This window comes from Diceros bicornis, chromosome 30, assembly GCF_020826845.1.
Source record: "Diceros bicornis minor isolate mBicDic1 chromosome 30, mDicBic1.mat.cur, whole genome shotgun sequence".
Classification (NCBI taxonomy): domain Eukaryota; kingdom Metazoa; phylum Chordata; class Mammalia; order Perissodactyla; family Rhinocerotidae; genus Diceros; species Diceros bicornis.
In genome coordinates, this window is record NC_080769.1 from 12481316 (window position 1) to 12494376 (window position 13061).

The following is a 13061-nucleotide window of genomic DNA, read 5'->3' on the forward strand; positions in this document are numbered from 1 at the left end:
ACAAATCCCATCAAAATCAGCCTGCGGTCAGCCCCCAATTCCCCTCAGAATTTCTCAAGTGACAGGAAGTTGCACATCCAAACATTCCTTCCTGCTTGCTCTGAGTAACGGAACTCAGAACCCAGTCTATTTGGACAACTGGGTGGGGAAAGAAAACCAGAAAGTCTGTCAAGACGTCTCGTGCGCCTCGCTCTGCTTCTCTTCTCTTAGCAGGTCCGTGCTTAGGGAGAACTCTCTGTGGGATATGCTTTCTATACATCAATTGAGTTTGACTATGGAAAATCACTACTTCTATTGACACGGAAAATAGGAGAGAAAGAGGTCAGATGAACTCTCTCACGGAATGCATGAATGAAGAGGCAGAGCAGACAGGGAATATGGCTGTTAGGCATGACGCAGACACCGGGGGTTCAGTCCCGGACAGGCTCCACCGGATGAGTGTTGGAGGGATCGGGCTGGCTCTGATACATCCCCCTCCTGTGGAGTCATGCTCGCACATCCCCCCTTGCTGGCCCCTCCTATAGTTGAGACCAGGGCCGGCCAATCACATCAGACGTCGGGGACCAATGCCCTGGCTCCGGCCCCTCTGACCACACCAGCGGGATTTCCCCCAAGATCTCCCTCTGTCCCTGCCCTCTCCCACCTGCCTCAGGCCACGGGAGCGTTTTCTCCAAACCTCCAGCTGTGTGAGCGCCCAGCTTTGGCACGGACACGTCTCCCGCGGGAGAAGGAAAGGATCCGTGAGCTGACCGTTCAGATTGACAGGTCACAGCAGCGCCACGACTGTTGGCCTGGACCCGGGAGGCAGGAGGACCTTCGCTATGGACAGTGCCCGGCCCCCAGGGAGCCCCCGGGAATCCTGCATAGAACTGAGGGGCGACAGTGCAGGAGAGAGCAGGTAAACTGGGGAGTGCGCTTGATGGAGGATGAGGTGCCTGTGCATTCTGGGTGTGTGGCTGTGTGTGTGTGTGTGTTAGCGGATGGCACTGCGGGGGAGGGGAACCGGGCCCTCCCAGGAGGTCGGGCATTCTGAAACTGAGGAAAGAGAGAGACACTAGGACCACAGGAATCCCCTAGGCGTGGGGTGGCTTTGAGGAGACTTCAGCAGACCCATCTCGGCTTCACTCCCACTCCCATCACAATCCCCCTCCCCCACACACACTCTCCCTGGAGCGGTCGCCCTCAGCTGCACAAAGGGAGATGGTAGCATAGGGTCTTAGGTGTCTGTCACGCACTCACAGAGAAAGGGAGGAGTTCCCTCCACCTCTCCCGTTTTTCCCCTCCCCCTCAACTCCATCCACATCTTCCCTGCATAGACACAAGCGTCCCATTTCGGGCATCCCAACACCCTTCTCCAAAGAGCTCAGGGCCAAGGACAGGTCCCTCCTTCTCAGGTGGATGAGCCCCTGGGAGAGCAAACTCTTTCCTGTGGGCACCATCCCTGCTTCCCTCCTTCTTCCCAGCTCTGGCAATTCCCCTCCCTCAGGCAGGGTGAGGGAGGGCACTGAGACGAGGCGTGGGTGTTGGCACACTTGGGGAGAAGCTCTCACTGGAAGGGAGGGACCTGTGCCTTTGACCGTGGGGCTCAGGGTGCGGGTGTGGGCGGGAGGAGAACCTGGCGTTTCAGGCACCTGGGAAGTGGACACTGGGGTCTTGGGTGGCTGCACTGACTGGCTCCCTCCCTGTCCTGCAGCTCAGACACCGCCGCCTGGAATCCCACAAAACGTCGGCGGGTGGAGCAGGATCCCGGCACAGGTAAGGCGCTTTCCCTAAGCAGTCAGCTTCTGGGAAGCCAGGGTCCCAGGCGATCGATCTCGGGAAAGGAGCAGCGGCATCCTCCGGAATGTGTGGGACGGCTTCCTGGATTCCTCTGGGCACAGGTCCCACCGCTGGTCTGTGCCGGCTTTGGGGGTTGTCCAGGTCACACCCTTCACACTCCTGCAGGAAGCGTGAGCGTCCTGCAGGAGGAGAGCATTCACCTCCCACCCTCTGCTCTCTCCGCAGATGCGGAAGCAGTCGCAGTGCAAGGAGCTCCGTGCCCACACCCGCCGCAGGCCCCGCAACCAGCCCAGGTAAGTTGCCCTGACTTTGGAGGCCGATAGGAGGGACGACGCTGCCCGAGGCCCCCAGGGACGTCCAAGGGGGGGGTCCTTCCCGATGGGTGTTCAGCGTGAGCAGGACCTTCCTGGGTGGCCGGGCGGGCAGAGTTTCTGTTGGGCAGGGGGAAGTGGCTGACAGCTCCCACCCCCCTGGCCCTCTGGGAGCCTCCCTTGGAGGTCGGGAACTCAGAGCTTTTCTCCCGCAGCAGGGGCGGCATTTGCCCGGCACGCACATGATCGTGGTGGTCCTGGACCCAGGGACAGACCTCCAGCTGCGCCTGGGACGCGAGGTCCTGGTCCTGGCCCCGCAGGCAGCCCTGCAGCTCACCCTGCGCAACCTGGTCCTCGTCGTCGTTCCGGCGCACGTCCTGAGGGCCCGCGAGCCGCTCTGGTTCCCCGCCCACGCCCGGTGGCTCCGGCCCCTGGGAACCGAAACCTCGTGGGAAGTCGACATTGAAGACGGATCTCTCTCCGCCCGGAGAGCAGAGCACCACGGCGTCCGACCTGCAGAAGAGGAGCGGGAGGCTCCCCGAGGAGGCCGCCGGTCCCCAAAGGGAGCCTCAGCCACCCACGTCCCGGGGTCCAGCCCCTCCTCCCTGCGTACCCTGCTCCTCCGCCCCCTCTCCAGGGGCCCTGCCCCCCAGGGCTGCTGGCCCCGGCCCCAGCCCAGTCCGCCGATGCGCCCTCTGCCGGCCGAATTCAGGCTGGACCTCCGCGGTCTGGGGCCCCGGGTCGGCTCTGCGCTCAGACCTCTGCCTCCCTCCCCGAGTCCAGGGCCGGCGCCCAGAACCTGCCGCGTGGCCCTTCGCAGGCCACCCGCCAAGGCCCGCAGACGTCTCTTCTGACGTGATCGTCCCGGACCGCCCACGCCCCAGTCAAGAATTGGCACACGCCATTCAGGAACGGCGGGCGGGGGCGGGCACCTGCTCCTTCTAGGCTGTCTCCGTGACCCGAGCTCATCCACACCCAGGAGCATCACCGGTGCTGCAGGCGCCGGCGGAGGGGGCGAGGCCGCCAGGGAACTCACCCCCAGACCTTTGCTGGGGCACAGATGCTGTGGAGAGTTGGAGGAGGCAACGTACCTACCGCGTGGAGAGAAAAGATTGGCAAATCTCTCGGATCACAAAGGACTTCGAAATAAAGGAGAGGAAAGGTCTGCTAATCATCATCCCAAAGGAACAAAACCAAAGACCCTGGGAGAATCACGCCAAGGACTTGAGCAGACACTTCCTCACAGAAGCTCTAAGAAAGCCCTTGATGTGATGTTCACCCTCGCCACCCCCGAGGGAAATGCAGGTGAAATCCACGGTGAGACACCACCCGCAGCCCTGAGAATGCCTACAAGGAACGCCATGACCGTGCCCAGGGCTGGGGAGGATGTGGAGCAGCTGCAGCTCTTTCCCATTGCTGGGGGACATGGTACAACTTGCTTCAATGGTGTGCCATTCATCCCACACTCACCATTCAACCCATCCTTTCCACGCTGAGCTATCTGCTTGAGAGACACGAACACGAGTGTGCAGGAGAACCCCGAATGTCGCAAGGGGTTCTGGCAGCTGTCTTCACAATGGCCCAAAGCCAGAGGTGACTCCGGTGTCCTTCCAGGTTGAAGGGATATGCAAAAGGTGACACAGCCCTGACGGGGGATGCTCGCTCCTCAGCAATCAAGAGGATGGGAGTTTTCAATTTGGTTTCAAGTCCCACTATGGTGACTGGACTCTAAGTACTCATCTTTAATCCAGTTCTTGGACGATGTGAAGGCATGTTTTGGCAACTTGTCTGCGTGAAGCTGAAAGGAGTCACTCTGATGACATCTAGGTACAGACTGCGTGGATCCCATCCAATTTCACTTTCCAAGGGAATGTGCTGGAACTCTGAATCACACACTGGATCTTGAAGGCCAGGGTGAAGAGAAAAGATCCCTCTTCCCCATCGTTCTACTGTGAATTACAATTCAAATGATCCTATTGGGACTCGGGTTGAATAAATCCTGATTAAAAAAATGTGCTCGTTTTGTGTGTGATCATTTCTGAAGTGTATTGGCTTGAAAATTTGACATGACATGGGGCGTGTTGTTCTATTTCTCTGAGATTTGGCTGGCACACCCAAGGGTCGCAGAGCCCACGAGAGTGGACGGGATGGACTTCCCAAGGGTAAGGGAGCTCCGCCGGCCCCCGAGATGGAGCGGTACACCCCACTCTGACAGCACGCAAACACACACAAACACACACACACACACCCCTTAAGTGACACACGCCATTTCAGAGGCACATTCACAAATCCCATCAAAATCAGCCTGCGGTCAGCCCCCAATTCCCCTCAGAATTTCTCAAGTGACAGGAAGTTGCACATCCAAACATTCCTTCCTGCTTGCTCTGAGTAACGGAACTCAGAACCCAGTCTATTTGGACAACTGGGTGGGGAAAGAAAACCAGAAAGTCTGTCAAGACGTCTCGTGCGCCTCGCTCTGCTTCTCTTCTCTTAGCAGGTCCGTGCTTAGGGAGAACTCTCTGTGGGATATGCTTTCTATACATCAATTGAGTTTGACTATGGAAAATCACTACTTCTATTGACACGGAAAATAGGAGAGAAAGAGGTCAGATGAACTCTCTCACGGAATGCATGAATGAAGAGGCAGAGCAGACAGGGAATATGGCTGTTAGGCATGACGCAGACACCGGGGGTTCAGTCCCGGACAGGCTCCACCGGATGAGTGTTGGAGGGATCGGGCTGGCTCTGATACATCCCCCTCCTGTGGAGTCATGCTCGCACATCCCCCCTTGCTGGCCCCTCCTATAGTTGAGACCAGGGCCGGCCAATCACATCAGACGTCGGGGACCAATGCCCTGGCTCCGGCCCCTCTGACCACACCAGCGGGATTTCCCCCAAGATCTCCCTCTGTCCCTGCCCTCTCCCACCTGCCTCAGGCCACGGGAGCGTTTTCTCCAAACCTCCAGCTGTGTGAGCGCCCAGCTTTGGCACGGACACGTCTCCCGCGGGAGAAGGAAAGGATCCGTGAGCTGACCGTTCAGATTGACAGGTCACAGCAGCGCCACGACTGTTGGCCTGGACCCGGGAGGCAGGAGGACCTTCGCTATGGACAGTGCCCGGCCCCCAGGGAGCCCCCGGGAATCCTGCATAGAACTGAGGGGCGACAGTGCAGGAGAGAGCAGGTAAACTGGGGAGTGCGCTTGATGGAGGATGAGGTGCCTGTGCATTCTGGGTGTGTGGCTGTGTGTGTGTGTGTGTTAGCGGATGGCACTGCGGGGGAGGGGAACCGGGCCCTCCCAGGAGGTCGGGCATTCTGAAACTGAGGAAAGAGAGAGACACTAGGACCACAGGAATCCCCTAGGCGTGGGGTGGCTTTGAGGAGACTTCAGCAGACCCATCTCGGCTTCACTCCCACTCCCATCACAATCCCCCTCCCCCACACACACTCTCCCTGGAGCGGTCGCCCTCAGCTGCACAAAGGGAGATGGTAGCATAGGGTCTTAGGTGTCTGTCACGCACTCACAGAGAAAGGGAGGAGTTCCCTCCACCTCTCCCGTTTTTCCCCTCCCCCTCAACTCCATCCACATCTTCCCTGCATAGACACAAGCGTCCCATTTCGGGCATCCCAACACCCTTCTCCAAAGAGCTCAGGGCCAAGGACAGGTCCCTCCTTCTCAGGTGGATGAGCCCCTGGGAGAGCAAACTCTTTCCTGTGGGCACCATCCCTGCTTCCCTCCTTCTTCCCAGCTCTGGCAATTCCCCTCCCTCAGGCAGGGTGAGGGAGGGCACTGAGACGAGGCGTGGGTGTTGGCACACTTGGGGAGAAGCTCTCACTGGAAGGGAGGGACCTGTGCCTTTGACCGTGGGGCTCAGGGTGCGGGTGTGGGCGGGAGGAGAACCTGGCGTTTCAGGCACCTGGGAAGTGGACACTGGGGTCTTGGGTGGCTGCACTGACTGGCTCCCTCCCTGTCCTGCAGCTCAGACACCGCCGCCTGGAATCCCACAAAACGTCGGCGGGTGGAGCAGGATCCCGGCACAGGTAAGGCGCTTTCCCTAAGCAGTCAGCTTCTGGGAAGCCAGGGTCCCAGGCGATCGATCTCGGGAAAGGAGCAGCGGCATCCTCCGGAATGTGTGGGACGGCTTCCTGGATTCCTCTGGGCACAGGTCCCACCGCTGGTCTGTGCCGGCTTGGGGGGTTGTCCAGGTCACACCCTTCACACTCCTGCAGGAAGCGTGAGCGTCCTGCAGGAAGAGAGCATTCACCTCCCACCCTCTGCTCTCTCCGCAGATGCGGAAGCAGTCGCAGTGCAAGGAGCTCCGTGCCCACACCCGCCGCAGGCCCCGCAACCAGCCCAGGTAAGTTGCCCTGACTTTGGAGGCCGATAGGAGGGACGACGCTGCCCGAGGCCCCCAGGGACGTCCAAGGGGGGGGTCCTTCCCGATGGGTGTTCAGCGTGAGCAGGACCTTCCTGGGTGGCCGGGCGGGCAGAGTTTCTGTTGGGCAGGGGGAAGTGGCTGACAGCTCCCACCCCCCTGGCCCTCTGGGAGCCTCCCTTGGAGGTCGGGAACTCAGAGCTTTTCTCCCGCAGCAGGGGCGGCATTTGCCCGGCACGCACATGATCGTGGTGGTCCTGGACCCAGGGACAGACCTCCAGCTGCGCCTGGGACGCGAGGTCCTGGTCCTGGCCCCGCAGGCAGCCCTGCAGCTCACCCTGCGCAACCTGGTCCTCGTCGTCGTTCCGGCGCACGTCCTGAGGGCCCGCGAGCCGCTCTGGTTCCCCGCCCACGCCCGGTGGCTCCGGCCCCTGGGAACCGAAACCTCGTGGGAAGTCGACATTGAAGACGGATCTCTCTCCGCCCGGAGAGCAGAGCACCACGGCGTCCGACCTGCAGAAGAGGAGCGGGAGGCTCCCCGAGGAGGCCGCCGGTCCCCAAAGGGAGCCTCAGCCACCCACGTCCCGGGGTCCAGCCCCTCCTCCCTGCGTACCCTGCTCCTCCGCCCCCTCTCCAGGGGCCCTGCCCCCCAGGGCTGCTGGCCCCGGCCCCAGCCCAGTCCGCCGATGCGCCCTCTGCCGGCCGAATTCAGGCTGGACCTCCGCGGTCTGGGGCCCCGGGTCGGCTCTGCGCTCAGACCTCTGCCTCCCTCCCCGAGTCCAGGGCCGGCGCCCAGAACCTGCCGCGTGGCCCTTCGCAGGCCACCCGCCAAGGCCCGCAGACGTCTCTTCTGACGTGATCGTCCCGGACCGCCCACGCCCCAGTCAAGAATTGGCACACGCCATTCAGGAACGGCGGGCGGGGGCGGGCACCTGCTCCTTCTAGGCTGTCTCCGTGACCCGAGCTCATCCACACCCAGGAGCATCACCGGTGCTGCAGGCGCCGGCGGAGGGGGCGAGGCCGCCAGGGAACTCACCCCCAGACCTTTGCTGGGGCACAGATGCTGTGGAGAGTTGGAGGAGGCAACGTACCTACCGCGTGGAGAGAAAAGATTGGCAAATCTCTCGGATCACAAAGGACTTCGAAATAAAGGAGAGGAAAGGTCTGCTAATCATCATCCCAAAGGAACAAAACCAAAGACCCTGGGAGAATCACGCCAAGGACTTGAGCAGACACTTCCTCACAGAAGCTCTAAGAAAGCCCTTGATGTGATGTTCACCCTCGCCACCCCCGAGGGAAATGCAGGTGAAATCCACGGTGAGACACCACCCGCAGCCCTGAGAATGCCTACAAGGAACGCCATGACCATGCCCAGGGCTGGGGAGGATGTGGAGCAGCTGCAGCTCTTTCCCATTGCTGGGGGACATGGTACAACTTGCTTCAATGGTGTGCCATTCATCCCACACTCACCATTCAACCCATCCTTTCCACGCTGAGCTATCTGCTTGAGAGACACGAACACGAGTGTGCAGGAGAACCCCGAATGTCGCAAGGGGTTCTGGCAGCTGTCTTCACAATGGCCCAAAGCCAGAGGTGACTCCGGTGTCCTTCCAGGTTGAAGGGATATGCAAAAGGTGACACAGCCCTGACGGGGGATGCTCGCTCCTCAGCAATCAAGAGGATGGGAGTTTTCAATTTGGTTTCAAGTCCCACTATGGTGACTGGACTCTAAGTACTCATCTTTAATCCAGTTCTTGGACGATGTGAAGGCATGTTTTGGCAACTTGTCTGCGTGAAGCTGAAAGGAGTCACTCTGATGACATCTAGGTACAGACTGCGTGGATCCCATCCAATTTCACTTTCCAAGGGAATGTGCTGGAACTCTGAATCACACACTGGATCTTGAAGGCCAGGGTGAAGAGAAAAGATCCCTCTTCCCCATCGTTCTACTGTGAATTACAATTCAAATGATCCTATTGGGACTCGGGTTGAATAAATCCTGATTAAAAAAATGTGCTCGTTTTGTGTGTGATCATTTCTGAAGTGTATTGGCTTGAAAATTTGACATGACATGGGGCGTGTTGTTCTATTTCTCTGAGATTTGGCTGGCACACCCAAGGGTCGCAGAGCCCACGAGAGTGGACGGGATGGACTTCCCAAGGGTAAGGGAGCTCCGCCGGCCCCCGAGATGGAGCGGTACACCCCACTCTGACAGCACGCAAACACACACAAACACACACACACACACCCCTTAAGTGACACACGCCATTTCAGAGGCACATTCACAAATCCCATCAAAATCAGCCTGCGGTCAGCCCCCAATTCCCCTCAGAATTTCTCAAGTGACAGGAAGTTGCACATCCAAACATTCCTTCCTGCTTGCTCTGAGTAACGGAACTCAGAACCCAGTCTATTTGGACAACTGGGTGGGGAAAGAAAACCAGAAAGTCTGTCAAGACGTCTCGTGCGCCTCGCTCTGCTTCTCTTCTCTTAGCAGGTCCGTGCTTAGGGAGAACTCTCTGTGGGATATGCTTTCTATACATCAATTGAGTTTGACTATGGAAAATCACTACTTCTATTGACACGGAAAATAGGAGAGAAAGAGGTCAGATGAACTCTCTCACGGAATGCATGAATGAAGAGGCAGAGCAGACAGGGAATATGGCTGTTAGGCATGACGCAGACACCGGGGGTTCAGTCCCGGACAGGCTCCACCGGATGAGTGTTGGAGGGATCGGGCTGGCTCTGATACATCCCCCTCCTGTGGAGTCATGCTCGCACATCCCCCCTTGCTGGCCCCTCCTATAGTTGAGACCAGGGCCGGCCAATCACATCAGACGTCGGGGACCAATGCCCTGGCTCCGGCCCCTCTGACCACACCAGCGGGATTTCCCCCAAGATCTCCCTCTGTCCCTGCCCTCTCCCACCTGCCTCAGGCCACGGGAGCGTTTTCTCCAAACCTCCAGCTGTGTGAGCGCCCAGCTTTGGCACGGACACGTCTCCCGCGGGAGAAGGAAAGGATCCGTGAGCTGACCGTTCAGATTGACAGGTCACAGCAGCGCCACGACTGTTGGCCTGGACCCGGGAGGCAGGAGGACCTTCGCTATGGACAGTGCCCGGCCCCCAGGGAGCCCCCGGGAATCCTGCATAGAACTGAGGGGCGACAGTGCAGGAGAGAGCAGGTAAACTGGGGAGTGCGCTTGATGGAGGATGAGGTGCCTGTGCATTCTGGGTGTGTGGCTGTGTGTGTGTGTGTGTTAGCGGATGGCACTGCGGGGGAGGGGAACCGGGCCCTCCCAGGAGGTCGGGCATTCTGAAACTGAGGAAAGAGAGAGACACTAGGACCACAGGAATCCCCTAGGCGTGGGGTGGCTTTGAGGAGACTTCAGCAGACCCATCTCGGCTTCACTCCCACTCCCATCACAATCCCCCTCCCCCACACACACTCTCCCTGGAGCGGTCGCCCTCAGCTGCACAAAGGGAGATGGTAGCATAGGGTCTTAGGTGTCTGTCACGCACTCACAGAGAAAGGGAGGAGTTCCCTCCACCTCTCCCGTTTTTCCCCTCCCCCTCAACTCCATCCACATCTTCCCTGCATAGACACAAGCGTCCCATTTCGGGCATCCCAACACCCTTCTCCAAAGAGCTCAGGGCCAAGGACAGGTCCCTCCTTCTCAGGTGGATGAGCCCCTGGGAGAGCAAACTCTTTCCTGTGGGCACCATCCCTGCTTCCCTCCTTCTTCCCAGCTCTGGCAATTCCCCTCCCTCAGGCAGGGTGAGGGAGGGCACTGAGACGAGGCGTGGGTGTTGGCACACTTGGGGAGAAGCTCTCACTGGAAGGGAGGGACCTGTGCCTTTGACCGTGGGGCTCAGGGTGCGGGTGTGGGCGGGAGGAGAACCTGGCGTTTCAGGCACCTGGGAAGTGGACACTGGGGTCTTGGGTGGCTGCACTGACTGGCTCCCTCCCTGTCCTGCAGCTCAGACACCGCCGCCTGGAATCCCACAAAACGTCGGCGGGTGGAGCAGGATCCCGGCACAGGTAAGGCGCTTTCCCTAAGCAGTCAGCTTCTGGGAAGCCAGGGTCCCAGGCGATCGATCTCGGGAAAGGAGCAGCGGCATCCTCCGGAATGTGTGGGACGGCTTCCTGGATTCCTCTGGGCACAGGTCCCACCGCTGGTCTGTGCCGGCTTGGGGGGTTGTCCAGGTCACACCCTTCACACTCCTGCAGGAAGCGTGAGCGTCCTGCAGGAAGAGAGCATTCACCTCCCACCCTCTGCTCTCTCCGCAGATGCGGAAGCAGTCGCAGTGCAAGGAGCTCCGTGCCCACACCCGCCGCAGGCCCCGCAACCAGCCCAGGTAAGTTGCCCTGACTTTGGAGGCCGATAGGAGGGACGACGCTGCCCGAGGCCCCCAGGGACGTCCAAGGGGGGGGTCCTTCCCGATGGGTGTTCAGCGTGAGCAGGACCTTCCTGGGTGGCCGGGCGGGCAGAGTTTCTGTTGGGCAGGGGGAAGTGGCTGACAGCTCCCACCCCCCTGGCCCTCTGGGAGCCTCCCTTGGAGGTCGGGAACTCAGAGCTTTTCTCCCGCAGCAGGGGCGGCATTTGCCCGGCACGCACATGATCGTGGTGGTCCTGGACCCAGGGACAGACCTCCAGCTGCGCCTGGGACGCGAGGTCCTGGTCCTGGCCCCGCAGGCAGCCCTGCAGCTCACCCTGCGCAACCTGGTCCTCGTCGTCGTTCCGGCGCACGTCCTGAGGGCCCGCGAGCCGCTCTGGTTCCCCGCCCACGCCCGGTGGCTCCGGCCCCTGGGAACCGAAACCTCGTGGGAAGTCGACATTGAAGACGGATCTCTCTCCGCCCGGAGAGCAGAGCACCACGGCGTCCGACCTGCAGAAGAGGAGCGGGAGGCTCCCCGAGGAGGCCGCCGGTCCCCAAAGGGAGCCTCAGCCACCCACGTCCCGGGGTCCAGCCCCTCCTCCCTGCGTACCCTGCTCCTCCGCCCCCTCTCCAGGGGCCCTGCCCCCCAGGGCTGCTGGCCCCGGCCCCAGCCCAGTCCGCCGATGCGCCCTCTGCCGGCCGAATTCAGGCTGGACCTCCGCGGTCTGGGGCCCCGGGTCGGCTCTGCGCTCAGACCTCTGCCTCCCTCCCCGAGTCCAGGGCCGGCGCCCAGAACCTGCCGCGTGGCCCTTCGCAGGCCACCCGCCAAGGCCCGCAGACGTCTCTTCTGACGTGATCGTCCCGGACCGCCCACGCCCCAGTCAAGAATTGGCACACGCCATTCAGGAACGGCGGGCGGGGGCGGGCACCTGCTCCTTCTAGGCTGTCTCCGTGACCCGAGCTCATCCACACCCAGGAGCATCACCGGTGCTGCAGGCGCCGGCGGAGGGGGCGAGGCCGCCAGGGAACTCACCCCCAGACCTTTGCTGGGGCACAGATGCTGTGGAGAGTTGGAGGAGGCAACGTACCTACCGCGTGGAGAGAAAAGATTGGCAAATCTCTCGGATCACAAAGGACTTCGAAATAAAGGAGAGGAAAGGTCTGCTAATCATCATCCCAAAGGAACAAAACCAAAGACCCTGGGAGAATCACGCCAAGGACTTGAGCAGACACTTCCTCACAGAAGCTCTAAGAAAGCCCTTGATGTGATGTTCACCCTCGCCACCCCCGAGGGAAATGCAGGTGAAATCCACGGTGAGACACCACCCGCAGCCCTGAGAATGCCTACAAGGAACGCCATGACCATGCCCAGGGCTGGGGAGGATGTGGAGCAGCTGCAGCTCTTTCCCATTGCTGGGGGACATGGTACAACTTGCTTCAATGGTGTGCCATTCATCCCACACTCACCATTCAACCCATCCTTTCCACGCTGAGCTATCTGCTTGAGAGACACGAACACGAGTGTGCAGGAGAACCCCGAATGTCGCAAGGGGTTCTGGCAGCTGTCTTCACAATGGCCCAAAGCCAGAGGTGACTCCGGTGTCCTTCCAGGTTGAAGGGATATGCAAAAGGTGACACAGCCCTGACGGGGGATGCTCGCTCCTCAGCAATCAAGAGGATGGGAGTTTTCAATTTGGTTTCAAGTCCCACTATGGTGACTGGACTCTAAGTACTCATCTTTAATCCAGTTCTTGGACGATGTGAAGGCATGTTTTGGCAACTTGTCTGCGTGAAGCTGAAAGGAGTCACTCTGATGACATCTAGGTACAGACTGCGTGGATCCCATCCAATTTCACTTTCCAAGGGAATGTGCTGGAACTCTGAATCACACACTGGATCTTGAAGGCCAGGGTGAAGAGAAAAGATCCCTCTTCCCCATCGTTCTACTGTGAATTACAATTCAAATGATCCTATTGGGACTCGGGTTGAATAAATCCTGATTAAAAAAATGTGCTCGTTTTGTGTGTGATCATTTCTGAAGTGTATTGGCTTGAAAATTTGACATGACATGGGGCGTGTTGTTCTATTTCTCTGAGATTTGGCTGGCACACCCAAGGGTCGCAGAGCCCACGAGAGTGGACGGGATGGACTTCCCAAGGGTAAGGGAGCTCCGCCGGCCCCCGAGATGGAGCGGTACACCCCACTCTGACAGCACGCAAA

General features: G+C 59.8%; 1 protein-coding gene across 1 annotated transcript; it reads left to right on the plus strand.

The window, feature by feature from the left end:
• The first annotated feature begins 919 nt into the window (after positions 1 to 919).
• Positions 920 to 3035, plus strand: LOC131394233 (proline-rich protein 23D1-like). Its single transcript, XM_058525451.1, has 6 exons — positions 920 to 948; positions 1694 to 1755; positions 1945 to 1949; positions 2005 to 2072; positions 2179 to 2699; positions 2803 to 3035. Exons 1-6 carry the CDS (start codon positions 920 to 922, stop codon positions 3033 to 3035), a joined length of 918 nt encoding a protein of 305 aa, XP_058381434.1.
• Positions 3036 to 13061: the final 10026 nt, after the last annotated feature.

What these genes read in the sequence shown, in the direction of transcription:
- LOC131394233 (XM_058525451.1), top strand. Translation starts at nt 920, where the DNA reads ATGGAGGATGAGGTGCCTGTGCATTCTGG. An exon ending in GAGGTGCCTGTGCATTCTGG is followed by an intron (nt 949 to 1,693) that starts GTGTGTGGCTGT and finishes CCTGTCCTGCAG; the next exon opens with CTCAGACACCGCCGCCTGGA. An exon ending in AGGCCCCGCAACCAGCCCAG is followed by an intron (nt 2,073 to 2,178) that starts GTAAGTTGCCCT and finishes CAGCGTGAGCAG; the next exon opens with GACCTTCCTGGGTGGCCGGG.